Genomic DNA, 27549 nt, shown 5'->3' with positions numbered 1-27549 from the left:
GTGAACTGACTGGGTGGGAGCGGAGCAAGGCTAGGCTGAGTTACTCAAGGGCAAGGGTGAATCTAAAGCTTGAGCTTGGACAGGAACTCAAATGGAAAGTTTCCTGTGGCAATTTCAAAAACTATGAAAGAGAACCAGACAACGGAGCGAATAATGACATGCATAAAAATAAGAATGGCATTTTTCTGTTAGGAAAAAAACAATATATATAAAATGGAAGATATTTACGCAAGAATATGTAATTTAAAGGCCAGAGTGTTGAGATAAGAAAGTGCCGTCGTAAAGCAATTAGCAAAGATAGAATACCACAGAAGATGTTGGTTGACCTGATATTAGGGATGTATACACAGCTGCATAGGAATGTATTGAGAAAGAAAGAAAGGGCACCATTGATTATAGGCAAAGGATCCATAGATGAGTTAAGGTTAGTTACTGGAGCATGTAAAAAGAGAAGTGACAATTTACTTCTGGGGGAAGCAAACTGGACAGTACAAACATGCTAGAAACTGCTTTAAGTAGCTGGAAAGGACTCCAGTACTGGAAGTAAAAGGATGGAGGAGGGCATTGTATCTAGTTGTGTTAATGTTATTTCAAGACAATAGAAGTTCTGTGGGGGCAGAGATTAGTACACAGTACAAGGCAGCCAAATGGCTAGCTAGGGATAACAGAGCACATAGATAAAAGTAAGAGTATTGGATTTATGTAAGGGTAAGGGAGCCTATCAATAAATTATTGTAGAACAAGGACCAAGGCAACTAAGACAAAGTAATAAAACTGCAGAAAAGGATAATGTGCAGATGATGAAATGGGTACTAAGAATTTGATATCTTGGAACATGAACGGACTGATAGATCAGAGGAAGCAAGGGATGGTACTAGGGTATATCAACAAGAGTGCAGCACAAATAGTAATGCTACAAGAAACACAGCTGATAACTCAGGAGCATGAACATTCCTGAGTATGTAGCCCTTTGGGTGAGATGTTCAACCAAGCCCCATTTGTCTGCATTAATGGTAGGTGCTGTGAGATCTTTTATATCCACCTGCGCTATCAAAAAAAGTAGAGGAAAGTTCCCCAATGCCCTGGCCACATTTCCCCTAGTAGAATAAATACCAAGGGTCTCCCCTGAAAAGATGCTAGTACCCTAGTTGGACTACCTGGTCAACCAAGAATATTTAAATCAAAGGTTTTAAATTAAATCCATATCTCTGCCTTCATTTCAGAAGTAAAGAATAATGCACACTGACTGTTTTGAGCAGTGTTTATGGTAGCTGAGGTAGAGAGACAAGTAATGGGATACCAAAATGGCTGCAGGGATGTCTAGTCCCCTGCCTAGGGTCCCATTTGACCATGATCTGGCTCTGTTTCTGCCTACTTAATGCAAAAGGAAGAGTTATAGGACTGGGAAGGAAAGTTGTTAAGAGAATTGGTGGAATAGGTAGACATGGATAGTGAGTCATTTTAATGGGTTTGGGATGGATTGAAGGGATAGACTTAAAGTAAAAGAAAAGGACAAGGAAGAGTAGGCTTATAGCTGCAAGTGGTATTTACAAGCACTAGAAGAAGTGAAAAGATTGCAAGTGGGTCTAGGAGTTTTAATGGAGCGTGAATAGAATAGGATAGTAGAGTACATAGAAAGAATGATTGAATACAAAAAGGGAGCAGTGAAGCAGTATTATTTGAGGCAACCACAAGAAATAAAAAGTTATTAGTGCAGGTTTTGATGATATAAAAGGTTTAAAGAAATGTTTTGGAGTTTAAAAACCCAGGGAGAAGGAGGAATTGCATCAAAGGGCAATGAGCAATATTAGACATTTTTAGATGATACTACAAGCAGGTATATAAAGAGCAGGTTGCCTATGAGAGAGGGGAAGGGTATGCAAGGGAATTCATGCTAGAAGTAGCTATAAACTGATGAGTAATGAGTAGGAGGAGAGATTGATAACAGAGGAAATAAGAAAACTCAGGCAAAGGGAAAGACCCCTGGTATGGATGGGATTCCAGTAGAAGTATGGACTATTGGAATTGAGAAAATAATAGATATCTGGCATAGGGTGTTAAATAATATACTAAGGTGGGGGATTCCATAGTCGGTTCCCTATTATATGATCTAAAATGCGTTCTTTCAAATGCGTCTTGATCAAACTTGAAAGCATGAAATGGAAAAATACCGAAACGGCATATAAGCTAATTCTTTCCCTGGGAAAGAAATTGCTTGGCCGCCTTTATTTTGCCATTTTTGTCACTGTAGTGCAATCTCGGAGTTGGTATATTTAAGTAGGAGGGGTTTGGGGGGCAAAGCCCCCCACTTTATGTAATGTTTTAAAGTTTGTTTTTTTCTTTTTTGGAACAGCCCTAAGTGTTCGGGATTGTAAGCTTTTGTTTACATGGGGTCGATAAATCAGCATTCGCTGATTTAATATAGACCCCCATAGTCTTGGAGAAAAGCAGATACAGTTGTCATATTAAAGGAGGAAACAACCCTACAAGACCCAGTGTCATCCAGACCATACTTCTCAACCTCTTAGAGCAAGAAATCTGGATGAAGCCATAAATAAAAGTGGGACAAAGGTCCAAAAATAGGGGCAATCTTTAAATATTGCTCTTACAAACTTAGTTGATAGAAGAACAGGTTTTGCATTAGGATGAATTTTTGAAAGGGTATGAACGATGAAATTCAAATGTCAGTCATTATTTTCTAATTTAGTCTTTAATGATTTGCTACTAATTTGCCAAAATAACACAATTTTATGAAAAATGGACCAAAAATGTCAAAAATCTGGACATTCTGCAAAAATCTGTACAGTTGAGAGGTATGATTACAGACCTATATCTGTATTAAATCACAATTATTATGTCCTTATGACAGTTTTGGCAAAAGACTGACCCAACTTTTGCCAGTAAGGATAAGTGGAGATCAGTGTGGATTTATTAAGGGAAGGCAAACACATAATATAAATAAGAAGAGCTGAACAAAAAAAGGACCATACCATTGGTGGTATTTGATTCAGCGATAACATTTGATGAGTTGAGGTGGAGGTTTCTAAAGATGGTACTGTTGTAATTTAGATTACAGTTTGACTGGGTAAACTTAATAATGATAATATATGAAAGGGCAGAGGCCATTGTAAATGTGGGAGGGTTTTTGAATGGAAAGGGGCACTAGACAGAGTTGTTCATTGTCATCACTGTTGTCTGCCCTATATATAAAACCATTAGCAGCTAAAATAAGGGACTCCACAATTCAGAGACACAAATGGCATGATAAAGGAAAAGCTAGCATTGTTTGCAGATGATATAATAGTATAGTTAACCAATTGTGAGAGAGAGAGTCAATACTTATTTGCCCTGTTAAATAAGTATCAAGAAATGGCAGAATAAAAGATTAATGAAGAAAAGCATAAGCCGCAGTGCTGAATTATTCCCTTCGATCTAGTTCAAAATTGTCCATTTTAATGGACATGAAAACTCTGAGGTACCTGAGAATATGGAAAATGAAAGAAATGGAAACAGCATGGAGGAAGATGTAGAGGAGATGGAAAGGAAGGCTATTGAGCACATTAAACTATGGGATGTGGTGTGTTTGGATATGGATAGTAAAATAAGAACATTAAAGATGTTTATGGTCCTGTTGATTCTATATACAGGCCACACATATTTTGAAAACCCAGAGGAAGATGTGTAGAAAAGATTAAACAAAGCAGTAAGTGCATATGGAACAACAAATATCAAAGAGCAGGTTAAGATACATTGCCAACAGAGCAAGACAGCCTGGGAGTTCAATTTAAAGTTGTACTTTCAAGTAACATAGATGATATTGACCATATAATGCAAAATATAGGACACTGATGGTGGAACAGAAAGTATCTTTGCAAGTGAATAGTCGATTGGGGATGGGGCAGTTATGTGAGAGGGAAAATAAAAGTTTGTAGAAGGATATGCTAAAAATTTGATAGTGACAATTGTGCAACGAGAAAAAAGAGGGCATAGATACTGAGGCTGCCACCAGTAGTGCTAGATATTAGGCAGACAAGGAGAAAACCAAAATGTACTGCTACAAAGAGGTGGAGATATAGAGGTTTAGAACCCTGTTACTGGGAACAAATAATAAGAGAAGGTGGGACAGTGATGTTTGAACAAGAGGCATTCAGTATACCATAAAATAGCTAGCATATATGGGGTTCGTAGATGAGATAAAGCATAAAAAATGAGTTGAAGAACAATAGGGGAAGTTAATACTGATGAACTAACTAATAGAGACTAGAATATAAAATAGCAGCAAAAGTTAGTTATGTGATCACATAGAGGCTTGGTAGACAGCCACAGGGAACAGTGCTGATAGGTTGAAACAGTCATGGTGAAAGAGAATTGGAAGGCATCATACTACAAAACAGTGGCAGGAAATCTGTTTCCTCTGAGATATGCAACAACATTCAGGAGGTTTTGAATATTTGCCTGATAATATTTGCAAGTACTTTTACATGCCGAGTAGGGATCAGTGTGTGTTTTCACAGAGAAATGATATATGTTGGAGGTGTAATAAAGCACAAGGGGAACATGAAAGCATGTCTTATGGAACTGTTGGGGCTTGGAAGTTTTGAAAAGAGATATTCAGTGGTATCTAACATGACATGTGTGGTTGGAATACCAGTTAACACAAGAAATCATTTTGTCGAATTGGGATGTTAAGCGGGAAAGTAGCAGAAGCTCAATAATTGCTATTAACATCAAGAATGTTATCAATTTAAAACAAAAGCAATAATTAGAAAACTGAAGCAGCAGCAGAAGAATGAAAATCCAGTGTGGGGTGAAGTTTGCAAAAAAAAATGGAAGAAATCAGACAGAGAAATGTATAGGAAAGGTAGGAAGGAATCTAAGAAAGAGAAAAATGGGGGATCTGGAATCAGGTTGCTGGAGAGGGAGAAGATGAGAAGCAGGGGGGAGAAAGGTCAGATCCAGGTAGATTGTGTGTCAGTTAAAATGTTTATCTTCATCACATCCACTCTTTTATCATCACTGTATAACCTTTCATTTAAGAGGAATTGTCAAAGGAAATAGAAGACTCAGTCTCTCAGTTGCCAAAGCCTGGCAAGACTGTTAGTAACAATCTTTGATTCATCAAACTATTTACAAATTCTTCTAATTAGAAAATCTGTAAAATTATAGAAAAAAATTAGCAAAAGTTAATGTGCACCATACATGAGGAATGCACATATTTTATTCTTATAGGTCAAAGAAGCAGACTTACGATTGAAGATGGAAACAAATAGGTTAATCATTAACCCAATAGTCATGAAGGTTAAAATTGAAAAGAGAGATTTTGGAAGTCTTAGTATTGAATTCTTCAAAGGCTATTGTAACACCAGTATTGAGCGGAGTCTGGTTGTATTAGTTAGAATCTTGGTTTTAGGTAGTTGGAAAGTAAGAAATCAGCCACTGGTGAATCAGAAATGTGTACACCATGCATAAGGACTTCACTGATTGTACAAATCTGTGGTATGTTGTTTAAAAAAAGCATCTGTAATGAAAAAAGGAAAGATGGATAGCAAGGACCCTCCTTTCCAAAGTAATCTCAATGACTACCTATGCCTCCTTACCCCAACCTCATCCCTTCCTACCCAAATTGCAGGTAATCTCTCCCACTGCCTTAATTTCTGGAAACAGATACTTGCAAGTGCCTTGGATCTAAAAAAAAATTTAAAAAAAAATCCACAATGGTTACCAGCTACAATGGGCATCCCTTCCATTTCAATTGAAGATCCCTTCTCCTCCAAAAAAAAGATACATCTGTTTCCTTAAAGCCTGTCATACCTGCTATCTCAGGGTAGTTAAAGAATCATTTTCCCCACCCCAAAACACAAAGATTTTCATTCAAGAATGTGTTTGGTTCCCAGAAAAGAAGCCACACGGAGACCTATGTTGGACCTTTCAAAGTTAAACCAATTTCTTTTGGTTTCAAGATTCAAGTTGCTGACTTTACAAACTCCTTTAACTCTTCTGTTTCACCATTGCCTTTCTGGTCACTCTTGACCACACACATGCCTACCTACACATTCCAATTCACAAGGAGTGAAGGCATTACCTAAAATTCTTTGCTTTGTGATTTCACTTTCAGTTTACATCCTAGCCCTTTGGATGTTCCACTATTCCAAGAGCTTTCACAAAATGCCTTACCCCAGCAGACCACAGGCCATTCACACTTAGACATATTTGGATAATTGCCTGATCTAATCTCATCTCCCTCTATCTCAGACACTCTAGCACCTCTTCAGTTCACTACTCGTCTTTTCAGCAGCCTGGGTTTCAAGCTAAACTTGAAAAAAGTTTTGTTTAATATCCTCTCACAGGTTAATGTTTTTGGGGTGTCACCTAGACACCTCTCTGTCCACTGCTGATCTCCCTTCAGACAAAGTGCCATCTTTCTACTATCTTTCCTGGTTCACTTCTTGAATCTTGCACATTAGCACATCTACAACAAGGGAGTTCCCCAAAATTCTGGGTTATATGACTTCATCAATTCTAATGATCCCATTTAGGCCACACATAATTTGAGGTACTCCACATGTGGAAATTCTAATGGTATCTCAAATAATTCTGTAGGCCATCATCTTAATCCCTTGTATTTTCAAATTACAGTGCTCATTTTCATTAAGAAGGAACTCTTATGGTGAGCCACTCAGGTCTTGGTAAACCCTGGCCTTCTATTTTCTCCCATTACTCCTGATCAGTCTGTCACAATCACCACTTCAGGCTTTGAAGGGATAGTGTCTCAAGGCATAAAGGTCCAGGGCATGTGGGAGCCTTATTTCAAGGTCAAGCATATAAATCTCATCAATATTATTGCTTTAAAAACTGGTATTATAACACTAAATCATCTGTCGACACCAGGACCTCTGTTACTGATAACAGACAACACCAAAGTGATAAGGTTTATAAACAAACGGCGGGTCAAAATCATACCCCCTTTACAGACTATTCGTGATTGCGTGGTAACTGATCATAAAGAACAACTGCAGACCACATACATTCCATCAAAGCAGAACAGAATAGCAGACACTTTGAACAGATCCAGGATTGACCCTCATGAGTGTTTGCTACACCTGGAGGTCTTCCAGGAGATTGTGCACATGAAGGGAACTTTCCAAGTAGATCACTTGCTTCCTGTCTCAACATTGTGGATTACATGGCTTTATCAATCCTAATGGTACCATTTCCCAGACTACACATTAGGAAAATGCGGTTGTACCTCAAATTAATCTGGATCCAGCATCTTCATTCCTTAACCTGTGAAATTCCAGTGCTCAGTTTCAGCTAGAAAGAACTCTTGTGGTGAGCCAGTCAGGTCTTGCTAAACCCAGGCCTCAGACTGCTGCTCAGTCAGTCATGGCAGATGCTTCAGACTTTGCATGGAGACAATGTCATAAGTCATCAAGGTTCAGGGCATGCGGGAACCTCATTTCAGGAACAAGCATATAACTCTCAAGGAGATGATGGCTGCAGTAAAAGCTATCAAAGCCTTAAGCCAGTTGTAGATCCCTGGACCGTCACTATTGACAACAGACCACAACAGCGATTTGGTTTATAAACAAACAAAGGAGGAGCAAAGCCATACCCCTGTGCAGGCTAACCATAGTGGCCTGTAAGCTGGCAGTACAGAACAACTTCACTTTGTAGGCCACATTCATTTTTTTCAGAGCAGAATACAAAAGTAAGACACTTTGAGTAGATCCAGGATAGACCCTCACAAGTTGAAGCTGTACCCTGAGGTCTTCCAGGAGATGATTTTTATTATTTGCCAGACTCTACCCAGTTAACAAATGTAAAATAAATAAAAAATAAATTATCCACCTGTGGAAAATGATCCAAGTAGATGTATTTGCTTCCTGTCTGAAAAGATGATTAAACAAGTTCTATTCCAGGACACCTTCCCAAAAGACCTGGGAAATTGATGCATTTTCTTTCCCATAGATATGAATATTCCTCTATGTCCGCACCACCACCACCACACACACACACACACACGTTCTGATATCAAAAGCTCTTCTAAAGATCAAGACAAACTTGCCAAAGATGCATCTGGTAACTTCCTTTTGGCCCAGACAATGTTGGTTCTTCCTTCTCATGCATCTGACCAAGGACAGTTACCAAAAATGTCATCACAATTTTGCTCACATAAAACAAGAGATTCCCTAATCCACCCCAACATTCAACATCTCCACTTGACAATATGGATGATAGTTTTTTTTAATCTCATTTAATGACCTCTTTTCCACAGATGGGTAGCAGGTATTAAGGGATGTTAGAAAACCTGCTACGAGAAAATCATACTTAGCCAAATAGAAAAGAGAGCCAAATCCGTCCCAAGCAGGACCTCCTCTGGATCTTCTGTACCTGTGTAAATTGCTTAATACATACTTACCATGCATTGCTATAAAGGTACACCTTTCAGCTATTTCTGCCTGTCTGACTTCAGATCCCCCTTCTTCCTTATTTCAAGTTAAACATTTTTGAAAGGGATTTTTACATATTAGAACACCTAGAAAGCAGGTGGCACCCAAATGAGCTGTCCCCTTTTGAATCTGCAGCCAGTTCTGTAAAATTTCTAGCAGGGAAAACTGATTTGCTTATTGTTCTGGCTTCAGCTAGACATATACCTGAATTACAGACCCTAATCTCTAAGTCTATGCAACCTTTTCTGATTTTCCACAAGGACAGGGTGAGTCTTAGAATCAACCCTTCTTTTATGCCAAAAGTTGTTTCTGAGTTTACTTCAGACCACTCATCTCCCCATGTTCTATCCTGAACCCGAAAACAAGAGAGAGAGAGAAAAAAAGCATGTAATCCTTGGATGTCTATAGACAATTGGGATTTTTCCTGGACAGGACTAATGATGTTAGGAAATCCAACCATTTTTTTTCCTTTGATGGGAAAAACAAAGTACAGTATGGCTGTCTTAGGCAAACCAGTTTTGTTACTCTCATCATGGTCGCCCCACCCCCAAAAGTCAAAGCTGACTCTACCAGAGTTGTCTGTGGCTCCTTCTGAGGCGTTTTGGAAAGGGATGGACTCTAGGTCTGTCCTAGAGACAGCTGCTTGGTCTTCTGTGCACACCTTTACTATGCACTACAAGCTAGAGTCCGTCTCCAGTGCTAGAGCAGGATTTGCAAAAGCCTTGCTACAAGATCTTTTAGACGTTGGTCCTTCTGTATCCACCACTCTTCCTAAATTATGGCAATCTTTCCATATAGTTATGGCCATCAGTGATCTAACAAAGAACATAGTATAGATGTAGAAGTTAGCTTACCATAACAATAGATGTTCCAATACATCACTGTTGTAGTAATAGCACCCTCCCACCCCTTTTTACCTTCCTTCCTACTCTTCCTAGGCTGTGGTGGAGTACCCTACTTTAACATTACTCTCCTGACTTGAAATGACAGTCTTTACTCATCTGACTAAATTGTTGTAAACCTTCAGGCTTCATCCCCCGTTTTGTATCACAAAGCTCTGACATTTGTCACTCCGCTACATGCCTCTTATACCAGCATGTATCATTATGCTAAGGGTGGACAATACAGTCCAAGAGGAGGGGGCCAAAAGCTTTGTAGATTAGCCAGATAGCAATGCTTGGCAGGACACATCTCAGTATACTGTAGTTCTAGCTATTGCAACAGTGGTCGATTCAAACATGTAATGTTTGAACAGAATGTAATGTAATGTTATGGTAAGTTAACTTAGACAATTGTACTTTTTCATTCATTCATTTATTTATTTATCAATCTATAGTTATTTATTTATTTATTTTTGAGCAGTACGATAAGAGATGGAGGCTTTATTCTAACTCGGGCTGTAAGGTTCCTTTAATAATGGCTACTGCACCCTCAGTTGCAAGAAATGTAAAGATCCTTCAGCACCTGTATAATGTTATGTTACATTTTTGCTTTTAAGTCCATGTGGGTAGTCATGGATACGGAGGAGTCAAGAGTGAGCCCAAGTGATTTACAGGATTTCACATAGTTTGATGTAATTATTGCCATAAGAGGGGAGGCACTGGTTTAGGAAGTGTCTCTAGTCTTATTGGAGTACAATATACTATATGTCTGGTCTTTGTTATTTAGGATAAGTCCCCTGGTGTAGAACCATTTGGAGATGTTACTTAGATCAGCCTGAAGGTCATGCCAAATGATTTTCTAAATGAGAAGCTAAATCTGTGATGAATGAGAACACCGGCATACAGTATTACATTTGACACATGTAGCTCACCAGATAGGTAATTTATTAAAAGTGTGAATTACAGAGGACCAAGGATTGAACTACTTTAGGGTATGCATACAATGGCAGTTGTGGTGGAGAGTACATTTCTTACTTTAACTTGAAAACACCATTCACGTAGGCAGGTTTAAAACAAAGCTATCATGGGAAGATCAATGCTGGAAGAGTGCAAAGCACTGAAGAGATGTTTTTGATTCACCCAATCAAGTGGTTTATAAACACTCTCATACACTTGGGTATATAAAAATGATAGCAGTTAAGCAGCCTTGTTCTGCTTTTATAATTCATGGTGCTTCTAACTTTAATAGAACTTTGCTGGTATTGTTGTATTGAGAAGATGTTATGTTTATATAGGTGCTCATTGATTTGTTGATGGGCAGCCCTTTCAAGTTTGACATCATGTATGAATAATCAGATTGGTTTACAGTCAAAGAGATTTGTAGGTGGTGGTATTTTGGGATGGGTATTATAGTAAGTAGTTTTCTTGATGCTGTATATAACAACTGAGTAAATGACAGTTTGAAGATGTGACAAATGTGGTAGGTTGTGTAGCCTTTACGTATTTCTGTAAGCCATGAATAGAATCCATCAGTACAAGAGCTACATGATTAGGAAAGAACTCGATTAATTTAGCTGATTTGTAGTGATTTTCTTAGGTAGAATGGAAAGAGAGAGAGAGAGACAGAAACTCATACAGCTGAAAGTTGTTGACCAATTGTGGAAGTATACAGTCAACTGTAGGCTAGAAGAGAATTCTTTCACATGGTTGTCATTGGAAGTAGTGAGAAGGCTGGTGGTATTTTGTTGCAACCTAGCATTTTGTTTACTTTCATGTGGAGGAATTCAACATGTTTTTGGATCATTTGTGATGGCAGTATATTGTCTCATTTCTTTAATTGTTGCAAATCTTGGAGGTGGTCACTGTTAGATTTCTTTAAGTAGCTTAAGGAGATCATTTGTAATCCACGGCTCCCTGTTAAGTGAGAAATTAATGGGAGGCTTGTTTTGAAACTTTAGGAAAATGCTTGTTAGGGTGAAGTGGGCTAAGTCAGGGAAAATGGCATGGAAGAACGGTACCCTGATGGTGGATTTAATGTCATAGCAGTGTGTGTACTTTTGTTTCAGCAGATCTGGTCCTTAGAACGTGCACACTAGGGGGAGGTTTATTAATTTTTTTGTGTGTACTTCACAAAGAGCAAGAAATTGTACAGCAGCCACATAGGTGGTAAAATACAGAGGGTTTTGATTTTGCTGTCTTTTAGCAATAACTGGATCAAGAAGGAAGTGATTTTTGCTTAAACAGTTTAGTGTAGTGGGTTTGCAAATCAGTTGAGTCAATCCCCAAGTCATTTATGTGGCCAGTGGTATTTTGGATGTAGCTCGTAGGTTGAGGTTGAAATCTCCAAGTAGTTAGATGTTTGCTTTCTTGGAGAAATGAGTAGATAAATCTGTAAGTTTAATGTAGACAGTTGGCAAAGCTGGGGAGGAGAGAACACTAAGTAAATGGTAGTTTTAGAGCAGGTATTTAGAATAACGTCTCTGTTTGCAAAAAGGCTGTAGGCAAGAAGGTGGTGGTAGTTGTACATGGGAGGTGCTTCATTCACAGAAAAGGCACTCTCCATCAGTTCTTGAATGGATGGTCCGTTGAGGTAGTGTTGTAGCTTGAAACATTGACCTTAGTACTTTGAAGTCGGCTTTCACAAGCTACAAGTGGTGGGTGCAGATTGTTCTGTTTAAAGGTCGATTGAATACCTTAGTCGGATCCAAGTGTTATTGATCTGTTTTATTTGTTAAACGTTAGGGAAGCATCAGCTGTATGTTTTCATAAATTTTTTGTGTTATTTTTGACAACTATTTTATTCAGCCCTACTTATTAAGAAAATGAAACATTAGAATCTTAAGGAACAGTTTGTCTTGTTTAATTTATCTAATACTTTTACACATTCATATAGAATGAAAATGCAACATTTATTTTTTTCTGTCCCGTAAACAGATCTGCAGACTGCAGCAATACCTTTCAAAGGGAAAATACCAGCAAGACCTGTTTGTCAATCAGCCTTTAATGTATGTATCTTCATCTACCCAGCCACCCTTTAAAAAGCTCACTGAACTGATACAGTTATGTGGAGGAAAGGTGTGTAAATCATTACGTCCAGCAAGGATCTGCATTGGAGACTACTGTGGAAAGAAATTGCCTGAGATAAAATATTTATCAGAGCAATGGATTTTGGGTAAGAGATTCCAATACATTTTGTAGAAGTTTGAAAAGCTAACAAGAAAAAGTTACAAAACATATTTTTCTTTTACAATTAACTGTGTCTTCATTGTTCAGGGTGTAAGATCAGCTGTCATGACCCAAGGATTCAATGACTTTAAAAATGGACCAGGGCACTTTATCATGCGACTGATCAATGAATTCTTACTGGGCAAGAGTCCTGATCTCTAGGCTATATTCTGACTTTGACCAAATTAGAGATTATGAAATCACAGGGTAGAATTGTGATTAGTACAAACTGTTGCCCTTTCTCCATGTTTGTGTGATTTTAGTCAGAAATGCCACAGAAGTAAAACGTGGAATGATTTCCAAAGATTTTGTAAATCAAAAGAGGCACATTATTTTATTAAAAGGGAATATTCAAAGAGACAAGTTGATCAATTAGAAAGCTGTGACCCTCCTTTTTATGTTGATGGTGTGTCTGTGCTTAATGAAACAGTCAATGCAGTAGCTTTGCGGGCAAAGAATGAATTATTTTGTACTGTTCAGATAAAATAGAAGACCCATAGAGCTCAAAGTTGACATAGATTCAAAGTGCAATGTTATGTCAGCAGAAAAATTTGCTAGAGTATGTGCTAGTGAGAAGCTTGATTTGGCAAAGTGTGCGAAGCTTGTTGCTTATGGTGGTGAAGAAATTCAAACCGGCGGTTCAGTAGTGCTTTCATGTTACTCTGCTGGGAATAGCTATGACTTGCAGTTTTACGTAGTCAGAAGTCATATAGGCCTCAGAGACAGTTTGAAAATGGGACTTCTTTCATTTAATAAGTAACTCCACCATGTAAGCTTGAAAGACCACTTGTTCTAATTTCACCCAGTCTGTTTTCTCTACCTATGTTGATATTTTCTAAGACAAAGTAGGCAAACTCCTAGTTGTGTACTCCATGAAGTTAGACTCTGAAGTCAGCCCAGTTATCAGACCAGCCCAGAAAGTTCCAGTAGCTATGCAGAACAGCGTTAAAGCTGAGCTAGATAAAATGGTGCAGCAAGGTGTGATTTGTCCAGTTGATGAACAAACTGAATGGGTATCTTCCATGGTAGTAGCTCATAAGAAAAGCTCAGATGATATCAGAATATGTATTGATTTACAATGTTTAAACAAAGCACTGAAAAGACCTCATCATCCAATGCATATAGTCAAAGAAGTTGCTGCTCTTATGCCAAATGCCACTGTTCTTTCTGTTTTGGATGCAAAGAGTTCATTTTTGGCAAATTTTGCTTTTCCGAAAATCTTCATTGCTAACCACTTTCAGTACTCCTTTTGGTAGGTACAGATGTTTGAAGATGCTATTTGGATAACTTTAGCCAGTGAAGTCTTCTAGCATGCCATGGAACAAATTTTTTCTGGATATCCATGTGCTATTATAGTAGATGATATTCTGTTAGGGGTAATGGTGAAACTGAGCATGACAGAAACCTTGAGAAAGTTCTGGAAAAAGCAAGTGAAGTGAATCTTAAGTTGAATCCTCAGAAGTGCAAGTTCAGGCTATGAGAAGTTACTTATGTTGGTCATTTGTTTACTAGTTGAGGCTTACGACCAGATTCTGCCAAGCAAACGGCAATTCTTGAGATGCCAGCTCTAGACAATGTTCAAGCCCTACACGTTTTCTTGGCATGGTTAACTACATAGGCAAGTTCAGACTTAAGCCAACTTTCAGCCCTGCTCAGAGAAGGCAAGTTCATTCCAGACTTAAGCCAACTTTCAGCCCTGCTCAGAGAGTTGACACACAAAGATGTATCCTGGTCCTGGTTAGAACAACACCAAAGAGCCTTTGATGTCCTTAAACAGAGAATTGCCAGTCCACCAACTCTCAGATACTATGATGTTCACAAACCAGTAACTCTTTCTTGTGATGATTCAAAATTTGGTCTTGGTGCTGTCATTCTTCAAGAGGGTAGACAAGTAGCCTATGAGTCCAGAACTCTAACCTAAACTGAGATACAGTATGCCCAGATAGAGAAAGAACTTCTGGCACTTGTGTTTGCATGTTTGAAATTCCATGATTATTATTATGGCCGACCTATTCGCATCAAAACAGATCACCAACTTCTAGTCACTATTTTGAGAAAGCCAATGCATATAGCTCCTGCCAGATTGCAACACATGATGTTGAAATTGCAAAAGTATAATTTCAATCTTATCTACACAAAAGGCAAACCTCTTTATCTTGCAGATACTTTATCCAGGTCACCCAGAAATACCACTGAACAGCATGAAAATGAGAAACTTGATTTTGAAGTCATGGAAGTGAAACATTTTTCTTCCATACATCTTAATGAGTTTAGAAGTCACGCAGCCTCAGATCCAATTTTTCAGAAGCTCAACCACTTTATTAGTCGAGGATGGCCGTCAAAGCAATATTGTTTACCTATGACCTGCAACCATATTTTCCTTACAGAGATGAGATTTAGTTTGACAATGGTGTCATCATGAAAGGTCCAAAAATGATTATTCCAAAATCCTTACAAGAGTATATTGCCATCTTGCATTGTGGCCACCCAGGAACTGATTCTACCAAAAGCAGGGTGAGAGGACTAGTATTTTGGCCTTCTATATCAAAGGATATTGAGAGAATACTTTCATATTGTTCTGTATGTGATAGTACTAAACCACAACAACAGAAAGAACCACCTCAGCTAAATCTGATTCCTGAACTACCTTGGTCGACAGTGGCTACAGACATTTTCGAATGGAATGGTCAGCATTACTTGGTGTTAGTAGACTCATTCATATTGGTTCTAGATTGACCTACTTCCTAATCTAGCATTCAGTACTGTCATTACTAACGTAGAGTCATTTTGCAGTCCATGGTAGTCCGCACAAAGTTATTTCTGACAATGGTACACAGTTTACAATCCAGCAGTTCAAGATTTGCTAAAGAGTGGGACTTTATCCATGTTACGAGTAGCCCTGAGTACCCACAGTCAAATGATTTGGGAGAACGTGCAGTTCAAAGTGCGAAACAGTGATTAGAGAAGTTGAAACAAGACAATAGCAATGTTTTTCTGAATCTCCTGAATCTCAAAAATATTCCTCATGATAAACATCTTGGTTCACCTGCACAAAGGCTTTTCTTCAGACAAACCAGAACCACACTAACAATCAGTAGCAATCTGTTGGTTCCCTGTGCTAAAAACAACAAAGCAGTGAGAGCTCAACTCATGAAAAGGCATTTGTCCCAGAAGTCCTATTATTATAAATCCATCAAACTGCTCAATCCATTATGAAAAGGGGAGATAGTGAGGATAAAGACGTCCAAAGGATTTGATCTGATTGGAGTCATGAAAAGTGTATGTCCAGAGCTGAGATCGTAAATTGTGGAATCACAAGGAGTAGAATGTAGGTGGAATTGGAAACATTTAGTACCAGTGTCCGGGCCTGTATTGCAGCATCTTGGCTGTGAAAAAGACTGTAGATCTCAGAGTGAGTTATTCAGTGTTCCAGTTCCAGAGGACATTCCAGCAAATATCCCTGTTCCTGAGAAGATTCTCGAAACTCCTAAAACAGATTGCTCACCAATAAATGTCCCTGTTGCTAAACCCAGTCCTAATTGCTATATTACTAGATCAGGTTGCATTTCCAGACCATGTTCCAGATAAACGGCAACTTGGACATGAACGTTGTTTATTTCTCACTGTTTGTATAATTTGCATGTCTTTTTCAGATATAATTGTATTGCAGGCAATTCACTAAAGAAGGAAGGTGTAGATCAGTATGTATGTATACCCTTAAGATGTGCAAGCCAGACTGCCATTTTGTAGAGAGCTGTTAAAATGTAAGCATGCATGTATGTAATGGTCTGTCAGTTAATCAGTTCATTTATATTTTATGTTGCTGCTATCTATCCTGATGTGTTTCTATGCAATAAAGCATATAACCGAAATACATAGGACAAGCAACACTTTTTTTTACCCTTGAACAACAGTTTCTTCCTTTTGCTGTAAAGCCTGTTGATAGAGGATTCCTCCATACAGATTTCTGTTTCCTTGAGGAGCAGGTTTTAGTTCTGTTGGGTATGACTGAGTCCATGCACTTGTACAGGTGCCTGTATACTGTATTGGTGTACTGTTTAGCATAGTTATTTGCATCCTATGAGGGTGGTGGTGGTGTGAAGCTACTGATACTCTCCCTTAGGAGGTTGTAGTCCACTTTTGAGAAGATTTTTAGCCTGGTTATGAGGGGGGGGGGGGTAGGCAGGATAGAAACGTCTAATGAGACAGACCGATGATCTGATCTCACCAGGGAAGAACTTAATATGGGAGTGGTAGATTTTCACCCATGTTGGTGAGAACCAAGTCCAGAATGTTATCTCCCATTGTGGGGGATGTGACGAGCTGGTCTAGTGTGTTAGAACCAATGAAGTCTAGGAATCGTTGGTTGAGTGCATTAGTGCAGGTGTAGTTCACCCAGTCTGTGGTGGGTTAGTTGAAGTCACCAAGAATTAGGTGTTAGGGGGTACCTTGATGGAGTCATGTAGGGCCAGGTAGGAGGAGTGGGTGTCCTGAGTCATGGAGGGAGGTCTATAGCTGGCTGTAATTTGGATCGGTGTCTTGCCAACTAGTAGTTCTAGTGCTTCATGCTGGCAAACCAGTCTGGAGGTGTGCTTGTCTTTAATGAAGATAGACACTCCACCACCCTTAGTCTTCCCGACCTCATTTTGAGGTCGGAATGTGCGGAATGAGGTGTAGCCTGGTAAGGCAGGGGTGCTCTCCCCAGCCTTGAACCAAGTTTCTGTGACTGCACAGATGTCGGCATCTTCCAGTGCAAGGAGAGCCTCCAGTGAATGCATTTTCAGGTTAAGGCTCCTAGCAGTATGACCTTCAATTTGCTTTTTGACAGATCTTTTTTGTTGGAAGATTTGTCTTTGAGACATTGCCTAAAAAAGGCACAATGAGGAAGGCAAGAGCCTAGGCCATAGGTGGAGTCTCACAGTTGTATTAAGACTTTGACTGTGGCATGTGCAATTCATATACATTTTGTTAGCTGGTGGACTTATATTGACAGTTCTTCATTTCAAATAAAGGACAGCATTATATAAATGTAATAACATTAAACAAACACCATTGCATCAATTTGCTGGTATTCATTTTCATGCTTTTCAAACAACTTTCAACAAATAGGATTTCATGGCAGTGAAAGAGCTGTTCTGTGATTCTTGTAGACTGACTGCTTCTCTGGCACATGCAGTGAGTAATGATTTGTATAGCATAGCTATACAGATGGTGTGGGGTTTGATTCTGGGACTGGGTGTGTACAAAACCATATGGATGGGAAGAAGTTATTTGGCCAAGCAACACTGGTATTGAGCTGCTCGCAGATGAATGACCATTAACATAGATATCTCCTTTTCATCAGTCTGACAAAGTTTGATTGTATAAATTAGCATCAAAACTCCTTTTTACACTCGGACCGTAATTTCATTTATTTGTGACCAGCTTTTTATCTCCTATGGCAGACACAGTCAGTACTCACCTCTGTAGTGTGTGTAGTATGATTGTCAGGCAGTTTGAATCTGGTAACATCTGTCTGTCAGATAACTGTGTCAGACAGGAGTGGCTTAGGCAAATAAAGTACTTATAGCACATTAAGAGGGCCACATTTTTAAGATCTCATGCTGTGAGTTAGAGGTTCTCTACCCATTACAATAGGAGACTGGCTTAATCCCTTCAGGACTGTTCTTCATAACACAATCTGTATGCTTATCTATGTGCTTTCAGTGGTTGATACTCATCTCTCTGGTATCTGTTCTGACATGTGTCTGAGTCTGGCAAAATGTTGAGTATGTCAGTGATTGCTCACAGTCATTACTTATTCTCAAAATAATAACGTTCTGTATGCATGTCTTCTTCCAAACATTTATGTATTACTGTAATTCTTTTGGCCACACTGTAGAGCTTCATAGGACATGAGGGATTATATAACATTTCTTACTGTATGACATGCTGCGAGACCATCAGAAAGTATGAGTGGACCTGAGTTATAAGACTTTAATGTGTGTTTGTGTTGTCTGCTTGCTATTATGGTACTGTCTGCTGAAATTCCTTGTGAGCTTGCCTAGTATATGATGTGTATGAGGTGCATTCTTATTAACAAAGAGACCTTTAATATCATGAAGTATGTGTTGTCATTTGTCATTCTTTGTTAAGACTTAACTGAATTAGCTTCTAGAATGTTATCTTTGCCAATGTCTTCTCAGTAGAGCTCGTGACCTATAGGTAGAGGATAACAGCATCTCTCAGAGGGCAGTGTACATTTGCTGCATGAACTATTAAATCTACTACAGGTAAATTACTAATACAAGTTGAGGATTCTGTTGGCTATGTTGTATCTTAATGTAGTTTCATAAAGTTATTACTATTGCTTTTCAGAAGGCTCACTTCAGGGCTAAATATACAATGCAATGTATTGCATTCACATCTGTACTTTAATACACTTAAGTCAGCACGTCAGGTCTGGCACTTATACCAGGTATGACATGTCATGTCATTCATCACAGTAAATGAAGTACATCAGAACCAAAAATTGTAGCCTAACATTTGCTACGTTTGCCCATTAACTGATGTATCACTGGCATAATGCTGGCATGCACTTTTATTTTACCCATGATTTGTGTGCGCTACCTATCCATTTGTAATATACACAAAACAAAAGCCTATGTAAATTGACATGTATTATGACATTGAGATACACAACCCTTTTGTCAGTGAACTGCCTACCCTTGACTTACACCTTGAGTTATGTACATGTTCGCATATGTCACCTTAACATGGTTTATTTTGCATGTACGTATGTCACATCTGCTAAAGTTAGAGAAATGGTAACATGCATATCATGTCATTTTTCTGTTTATATCCTGGTCAATGTGACACATCCCTGTTGTGTCAGGTCCCTCTGAATTTTAATACGTAGACACACAGCGTGCATGTAGAGTCACTAACCTATTCACAACATGCAAGCTGCTTAACAAAGGCTTTTTTAATCACTTAACATTATTGTTACGCTTGCACAGGTGACTGTGATTCTTCTCAGTATGTCCACATTGTCACATGTATGCACACTGAACTAAAACCATCACTATTGTTTCCTTTGTACACATATGGCAATGACAGCCTTACAGTTCTAACATAAATTGTGTGGATGTAATTTATTTAACCTTTTTACTCTCCCACAGTATGCCTTCCAATGCAGAGTACTTCAGTACTCCTGCCACACGTTTAGAATAGGCATTCTGAGTACAATCATGTGAGTAACACAAATATTATTGAGTGCGCCAATAAACATATATAGTGGTAACTCTAAATGTATGCATTGTGATTGTGGTTTTATTACTGTTTAGCATTTACAGTAATATAAGACACATCCCGACCCCCCCCCCCAGTCAAGGAAATCAAGGTAAAAAACTTCTCTAAAGCCAACTTCACACTCCTCAAGACCGAGGTGGGAAGTTTCAAAGCTCCCAATCAAATGGAAAATGATGACTCAACGGCTGAATCCTTTACAAGTGCATTCTATGAACACCTTCAAGAATGCATGGACAAGCCATCCCAAGTAAAACCAAGACCAACTCCTCAAAAAAGAGGAAGCAAGTCTGGTGGACCCCGGCCATAAATAAACTTTACAACAGAAGGAGGAAACTCCTGCAAGATAGAACAAAATCCCAAAATAAGAAAGCATCTCTGATTAACATCAGTAAAAAACTGCGCTCCCTCATTAAATCATCCAAGGCCAACTTCAAAAGAAAAATAGGCAATGACTCTAAGGATAACCACAAGGCCTTCTTTAACTGTGTCAAGGGTCTAGGGGCAAACTCTCAGATATGCTCCAGGCTAGTGCGTAATGGCCATAAATACACTGAACCAACCGACATTGCCAACATCCTGGCTGACAAGTTCAGTGCAAACTTCACCCCCCCCCCCTCTCCACCAAAGGGGCTAGCACCCATCCCAGAAGAATGTGGCGCTCCAGATATTTCAGACACACAAGTAAAGACAGCCCTTGCAAAGGCCAAAAACACAGCATCAATGGAACTGGATGCTATCCCAGGTTGTGTCTTACACAAGCTTCAAAATGAACTAACCCCCCATCTCAAATCACTATTCAAACTCAGCCTCTCTACAGGCTATGTACCCAAAGAATGGCGTACAGCAACAGTCTTACCACTCCACAAAGGTGGTGCCACAACTGACCCTGGGAACTATCACCCTATAAGCTTGACTAGCTTGGTCTGCAAAGCCATGGAACGCATTATCATGGAGCTCATTAACATGGACATTGGGAACCTCCAGACACTGGACCCCACCCAGTTCGGCTTTGTTAAAGGCAGATCTTGCCTCCTGAACTTGGTCGACTTCTTCGAATCAGTCACCAAGGCCATAGATGAAGGGAAGGTGGTCCACACAGCATATCTGGACCTCGCTAAGGCGTTCGACACCATCCCACACTCAGGAATCATAGACAAACTCACCAGCTTAAATATCAAGCCCCATGTCACGAGATGGGTTGCCAATTGGCGCTCAGACAGAACCCACACGGTAAGAGTGGCAGGCGCCATGTCTGACTCTAAACCAGTCACAAGCACTGTCCCACAGGGCTCAGTCCTGGGACCCCTCCTGTTCGGTATATATTTCTCCGAAGTACAGGCAAAGGCGGAGGGACTGTGGCTAACCAAGTTGGCAGATGACTATAAAATGGGTGCAATAATTGACTCTCCAGCTGACACAGACATCCTGCAAAAGGGTCTCACAGAGACAAACACCTGGTGTCAAAGTCACAGCCTCAAGCTAAATGCCAAAAAATGCAAAGTAATCCCATTTGGGAAAAACAAAGTACCTACAAACTACCACATAGATGGGAATCCACTAAGTACAGAAGAAGTAATTAGGGACCTAGGTACCCAAGTAGATAGCATGCTCTCCTTTGATAACCACATAGCTAAAACGGTCAGGAAATCCTTCTATGTGGCACACCTGATCACAAAGGGTTACTCATCCAGATCCAAGGAGGTGATTGTGCCCCTTTACTCCTCACTCATTAGGCCCATAATAGAGTACAATGCCCCATTTGGGATGTACCTCACTAGACACCTGCAACAACTAGAAAGACCACAGAAGTACCTCACTAAGAGGATTAAGGGCCTTAAACAATTACCCTATGAAGCACGACTAAAAAATCTCCAGCTCTTCTCAGTCGCTTACTGTCTGCTTAGAGGTGACATATGCCTGACCTATAAGGCCATGTCAAACCCTGAACTAATGGACATGCTTCACCTCAAAAAAATGAGATCCCTCAGAACCACTCGTTCTAGTGACTTGAACCTATGTACAACAATAAACAGGACATGCTGGAGGGATAGATTCCTTTCCCAGCGACTCCCCTCACTCTGGAATAGAATCCCAATCCATATTCGACAGAGCTCCTCTCCGACCCTCTTCAAGAGAAATCTTGATGAGTGGATGGGTAATCTTAAGTTCTACCCTGGGATTACTTCAGGAGCCCTGTTGACAGAGGCCCAGGTTACTAATCTAATGGGGAGGCGAAAGCCATCACTCTGTGGCTAGGCTTATAAATGCCCATGGGCAGCCTAGTACTTACCTATGAACCTATGCTTGGCTCATACATGTTAAAAGGTAAAATAACCCCTTTCTAGGGTTGCAAGGGACAACAAATGGCAAAGACCTGTCCCTTTTTCACGTACATGACACAACAGTTGTAGGGTTCATTTATTCATTTTTATACATGATGGAGAATACATTACTATTGGTTAACACAGGTAATTTCCTGTATACAAATCTGATATAAAATAACTGCAGTATATGCAAGTATCCCCTAATATATCTACTGTCCTTGCTGTCATCTCAATTCTGCATTTTAACATATCGCATTTACTCCCCTTTGTTACACTGTTGTTTTGTGTCCCTCTCTCATCCTTTGTCAGCGTGTCCATTTTTAGTTATGTACATGGTTAATAAAGTTAACAGGATTTATTTTTATTAAATCAATATAAAATTATTTATGTTAAAAATGTTCTTTGTGAAATACTCACATTATAATTATCTGAGTTACATCTCCCCATTTAGTCTACCCAGCTTATTATTTCTGCACTAATCCCATCAGATGAGTACAGTATCCATGTTTACCTTCCACTTGTTTCAGCAAACTTACCCTTGCTTTGTATTAACAGTCTGCACGTGATCGCTCACTTGGTTTGCCTACAGGCAACACCTTTTGTTTGCACTGTGTGCTTAAGCTTCCATGCACCTTTTTGTATATACTCATACTTGTGCTAGACACAAAAAGGAGCTAGTAAAGATGCAGGCTTCTTTATCAGCACATATATTCAGTGAGAGATGCTGCTCATCGCTCTAACACAAAGTAATCATGTAGGCTTAGCACAGTGTACACACTTGTTAATGAATCCCAGGGCATGTCTTTTTCGGCCACTTAAAGAACCACAGCTCACACATGTAGACTAGATCTCTACTCGACACTCATTAGACCCATTATAGAGTACAACGCCCCCTTTGGAATGTACCTCACAAGACATCTGCAGCAGCTGGAAAGGCAGCAGAAGTACCTCACAAAGAGGATTACTAGCCTCAAACAAATGCCCTACACTGACTGTCTCAAAAAACTCCAGCTTTACTCCGTAGCATATCGCCTACTCAGAGGTGATCTCTGCCTAACATATAAAGCTATATCAAACAAAGAGCTGTTGGACATGCTACACCTAAAGAAATCCCAATCCCTTTGAGCTAGGGACCTAAACCTTGTCACCACAATAAACAGAACATGCTGGAGGGATAGATTCCTGTCCCAGAGTCTTCCCATATTCTGGAACAGGCTACCCATCTATGTCAAGCAAAGTTTTTCATTAGCACTCTTCAAGAAAAATCTTGATGAGTGGATGGGAAATAGGAAATACACCCCGGGGATCACTTCTGTGTCTCTGCTCGACAGTGGCACAGGAAAATAACTTTCTTGGGTGGCGTAAGCCAGGGAACCTTGTTGGCTAGGCTTACGTAGGCCCTTGGGCCGATAGCCTAGTATATGGACCTATATCTAATGGGAATGATGCTTTACAGCTCTCCTTTTCATTCATTAATTTCACATTCTTCCTGATCATATTGCTCTTCCAACATTGGTCTCTGGTTCAAGTCCAAGGTACTCCTGATTCTTATCAGCTTCTCTTTTTTTCTCCTGCTGTTCAAGCATTTTCCTTTGAAACAGTGTAAAAGGTTTCACTGTTGAAATCTCTCTATGGGCTTTGTTATTGTTAGAGGACTGAGAAGCAGTCCCATTCAGCTGGCTGGCTGGCTGACTCTTTGTTGGCTAAACGTCTTTTGTATTTTCTCCTTAGCCTGTTCATCCAAAAATGTCTGACTCTTGGAAAAAATATTTTGAGGACAGTTGGATATAACAAACTGAATCTCGCAGTTGCTCCTTGACATCTTCTGATTGCTGGGATAAATTTACCCCTCTCCTACTTGGTGTGCAGTGAAAAATCATTTAACCCAAACAGTATGTTGTCCCCAATATTTAATTCTTTCCCCTCTTCTTACACAGTTTTGTCAGGAACAGCGCTCTCTACTGGTATGTTTGCATCTTTACTAATATAGGTTGTGCCTGCTTTCTCCTTGCCAGAGTTGGAACATGCACAATATGTGGCCTTTCTATTAATAGTCCTGCTGTCGACATCACTCCTGTTGCATATCTATAGTTTGTATAAAATTAATGCAGTTTATTCCTCCCAATTTCTGAGGTAAGACAAAAAAAATCAGGTTTTCTCTTCATATTCTGTCCTCTAATTCTATTTTTTGAAACTGTTCTTCTTGAGAAGGCTCATTTCAGCCAATCTTTCCTTCACTTCAACTTTCTGCAATTTTATCAGCCCATCTGAAGAGCTACTTGAAGCTTCTTTTATTTTTCAAGGCTTTTATTGTTTTCCCTTATGTATTCCAATATCTCCAAATGCGTTAGATTTATTGTCCCTATAACTTGAAAGGCGTCTCGTACTACAGCTGAAATCTGAACTGCTTCTTACTGAACATCCCTTCTTCCCATCTGGAGCATTTTTCCTGGCTGATTTTTGTTTATTTTCTCAAAATGTCTTCATTGCTGGCATGGAGACCGTATACTTATAAGACAGTAACTGAATTTACCTAAACTGATAAACTTTACTTATGTTTTAAAACAGTATCTCAATTTTACACTAGGAGAGCACTAATGAACCTATGTCTCAGTGTGTAGCTGTCTTGGGAGTCCAGAAAAGTCTTATTTCTGTTCCATAACAGATTGACATCTCCTGAGCCCTCCTTAATCTGTAATAATCTGTAATTGGTCATCCATACAAATATGGCGTTACCCATACCCTCCTAATCAGCTGGGCTGAAAGACAGAGAGGAGAGGGAGCCTATGTTCCACTACCGCTGCTTTGCAGAAGGAGTTTCTGTTTATGGGCGTTTCACTTTACTCTGCGGGGACCATCTAAGAATGTGCTCAACCCCATGGAAGACACGTACCTCTAGTGATTTCCTGTCTCTGGAAGGGATTGTACCTATAAAAACAAAAAGGACACCTGACCAAAAAAATATATGTTAAGCTCTTTCATTATTAAGAATGTCCTCTGAGGAAGTTCTTGATAATAAAAAGAATGAAACTGCTTAACATATATTTTTTGGTCAGGTGTCCTTTTTGTTTTTCTAAGTGTTCATGTTGCCACTTGTTCTGGGCTTTTTTGGATTTACCTAAAGTTTGTACTCCAGATGTGCTCTCAGAGGGAAGTGAAGGGGGCATGCTTTGTAATTTCTATTCCTCTATGTTAGTTCCTTCAAAACCCAAGCTGCCAGTCAAACTCAGGTGATCTGAGTCATAGCTGTGCCTTTATCCACCCTGCGCCAATGGGTATGGCACAGAAAGAATGTTTTTGGTGTGATTTCTAATAAGGAACATGTGATCAAAGTTTTTGATGCACTGAGGCATCTATTTTTTCATGGTATGTGTTGGATTAAAACATTAAATCTTGTATATACTGTATGTTGTATCAATATGGTAATGTTCACCTGAGTTTGATTGGCAGCTTGGGTTTTGAAGGAACTAACATAGAGGAATAGAAATGACAAAGCATGCCCTCTTCACCATGTATGTTGTATCAATATGGTAATGTATAATAAAATAAATAAATATGGTGTCTTTTAGCATGTGGTGATCCTGCTGGGAGAAATGCATTTAGAAAGGGATGACAGGCGCATCTTGAGTGTGACATTTGCAGCTTCAAATCATTTTCCTATATCATAAATATATTTGTCATGTGGACTGTTTTCTTTAAATCTGTCACCTTTGTGTTACCATCAAGAGGCAGGCTTGGTTTGGGAATAGCTTTATCTAGATCACAAGTTCTCCAAAATCTGGAACCTTCCTAGATTTACAATTTTATGATTTTTTTTATGAAGGAAAGCAGATGTTTGATTCAGGACATAAAAAGTGGAAGTAAGAAAGGAGAGACTGTTTAGTCATCTCCATACTGGAATTAGACTGCTGTAATTCTGGTAATTAAAGAAGGAAGTTCCTTTTTGTGGTAATACCTCTTTTGGTCAAAGTTATGCTTACAGTGTCACTCCTTCAGAGCCAAGTCTTATGATAAAGAATGTGCTGTGCCTGGTGATAATGAGAGTATCTGTAAAGATATTTTCCTGCCTGTAATGTCAGGAGGCTTAATAAGTGATACAGAGAGATAGGAGGCATGTTCTAACATCTATGTGATCTCTGTTCCAACTGAAGTTATCTAGATTAACTGTGTAAGACATAGCATGCAAGTGTGTAGCTAACTCATTAACTATAATGCTATAGACCCATGCAGTTGACATCACTTTTAAAGCAAATTATAAATATAAATAATAAAGGATGCACTGCATTATACTGACTATTATAATTAAACATACTATACCACTAACTAATAAAGTCTCTTTTATATCAGAGTATTTTATCATTAGAATATCATCATACTCATAACTCCATTCCCAGACTGCACCTGTCATAGCAACTATCTTAGTGGCACAGTTAACTCTGCAAAACACTACATGATTTTTAAGTGCCTCTGCAATGCCTATTTGTCTTATGACCTTAACATTCATACAACTGTTCATATATTTTGTGTATTAGGTTTCAGATACCTAACATTAAATTATGACCCATGGCTTTCAAACATGTCACTCTTCTTTGTTTTTGTTCTTATTTAACTTAAGGTTATGAATTATTTAACTTAAGGTTATGAATTTAATCTGCTCAGTAGTGGTATCATTCTCCTATCATGCTCTTAAGTGTTGCCCTACAGTAGTAGATTATCAGTTAATTTATAACACCTTCTTCACCTTCAATTGCCTAGATAACCATTATTTGAAACATCTCTAGGGCTGATGAAATACTATATGGGAGTCTTAATGACATATTGAATTGTTTACCTAGTGTTGACTGCCGGAAACCATAGTTTGCATATAATGCTGGTAAAAATAGTGTTTAGCATTCTTGCAACAATTTCTTCAAGTGTAAGTAGTGGTCACTGTCCTTATTTATCATGTAGAGCTAAACAAATAGCAATCTTGTCTTTCTTTACAGCAGTGAAAATACTATGCACCCATTCTTTTGTCTTTAATTGTTTTTAATGACACCTTCAGCTTATTTTCTCATCGATTTTTAGCTTTAACTTTTGAGAGCCACAGGTACCTTTCTAGTATATGTATTACTGGCACAACATTGGGTTTGACTTGTATGTGATATGTTCTTGGCAAGCTTCCTATTACACAAACATGCATTGTATCATTGCTATGACTCTAAACAGCATCATTTTAACACATTTGTTTTATGTGTACATTCTATTGAAATGCCCTTTTCTAAACCAGATTCTGCATGTTTGATTAAATAGTGTTTCCTGTCATACTTACAGACACGGTTACTACAGAATTTGAAATGATATAAGTCTAGCTTTCATTTGTATTCTCATTCTGGCATG

At 39.0% G+C, this 27549-nt stretch overlaps 1 protein-coding gene across 1 annotated transcript in view; it reads left to right on the top strand.

Moving 5' to 3' along the window:
* The window catches only part of MCPH1 (microcephalin 1), a 2707094-nt gene that overhangs the window by 2614591 nt on the left and 64954 nt on the right, over positions 1-27549 (top strand). The window contains exon 13 of the mRNA XM_044060459.1: positions 12266-12503. Coding sequence (XP_043916394.1) covers positions 12266-12503 — 238 coding nt within the window. The remainder of the gene's footprint in view (positions 1-12265; positions 12504-27549) is intronic.

This window comes from Protopterus annectens, chromosome 2.part0, assembly GCF_019279795.1.
Source record: "Protopterus annectens isolate FY-2018-M chromosome 2.part0, PAN1.0, whole genome shotgun sequence".
Taxonomy (NCBI): Eukaryota; Metazoa; Chordata; order Ceratodontiformes; family Protopteridae; genus Protopterus; species Protopterus annectens.
Note: the sequence above shows the minus strand (reverse complement) of the source record. Positions and strands in the feature narration are given on the sequence as shown.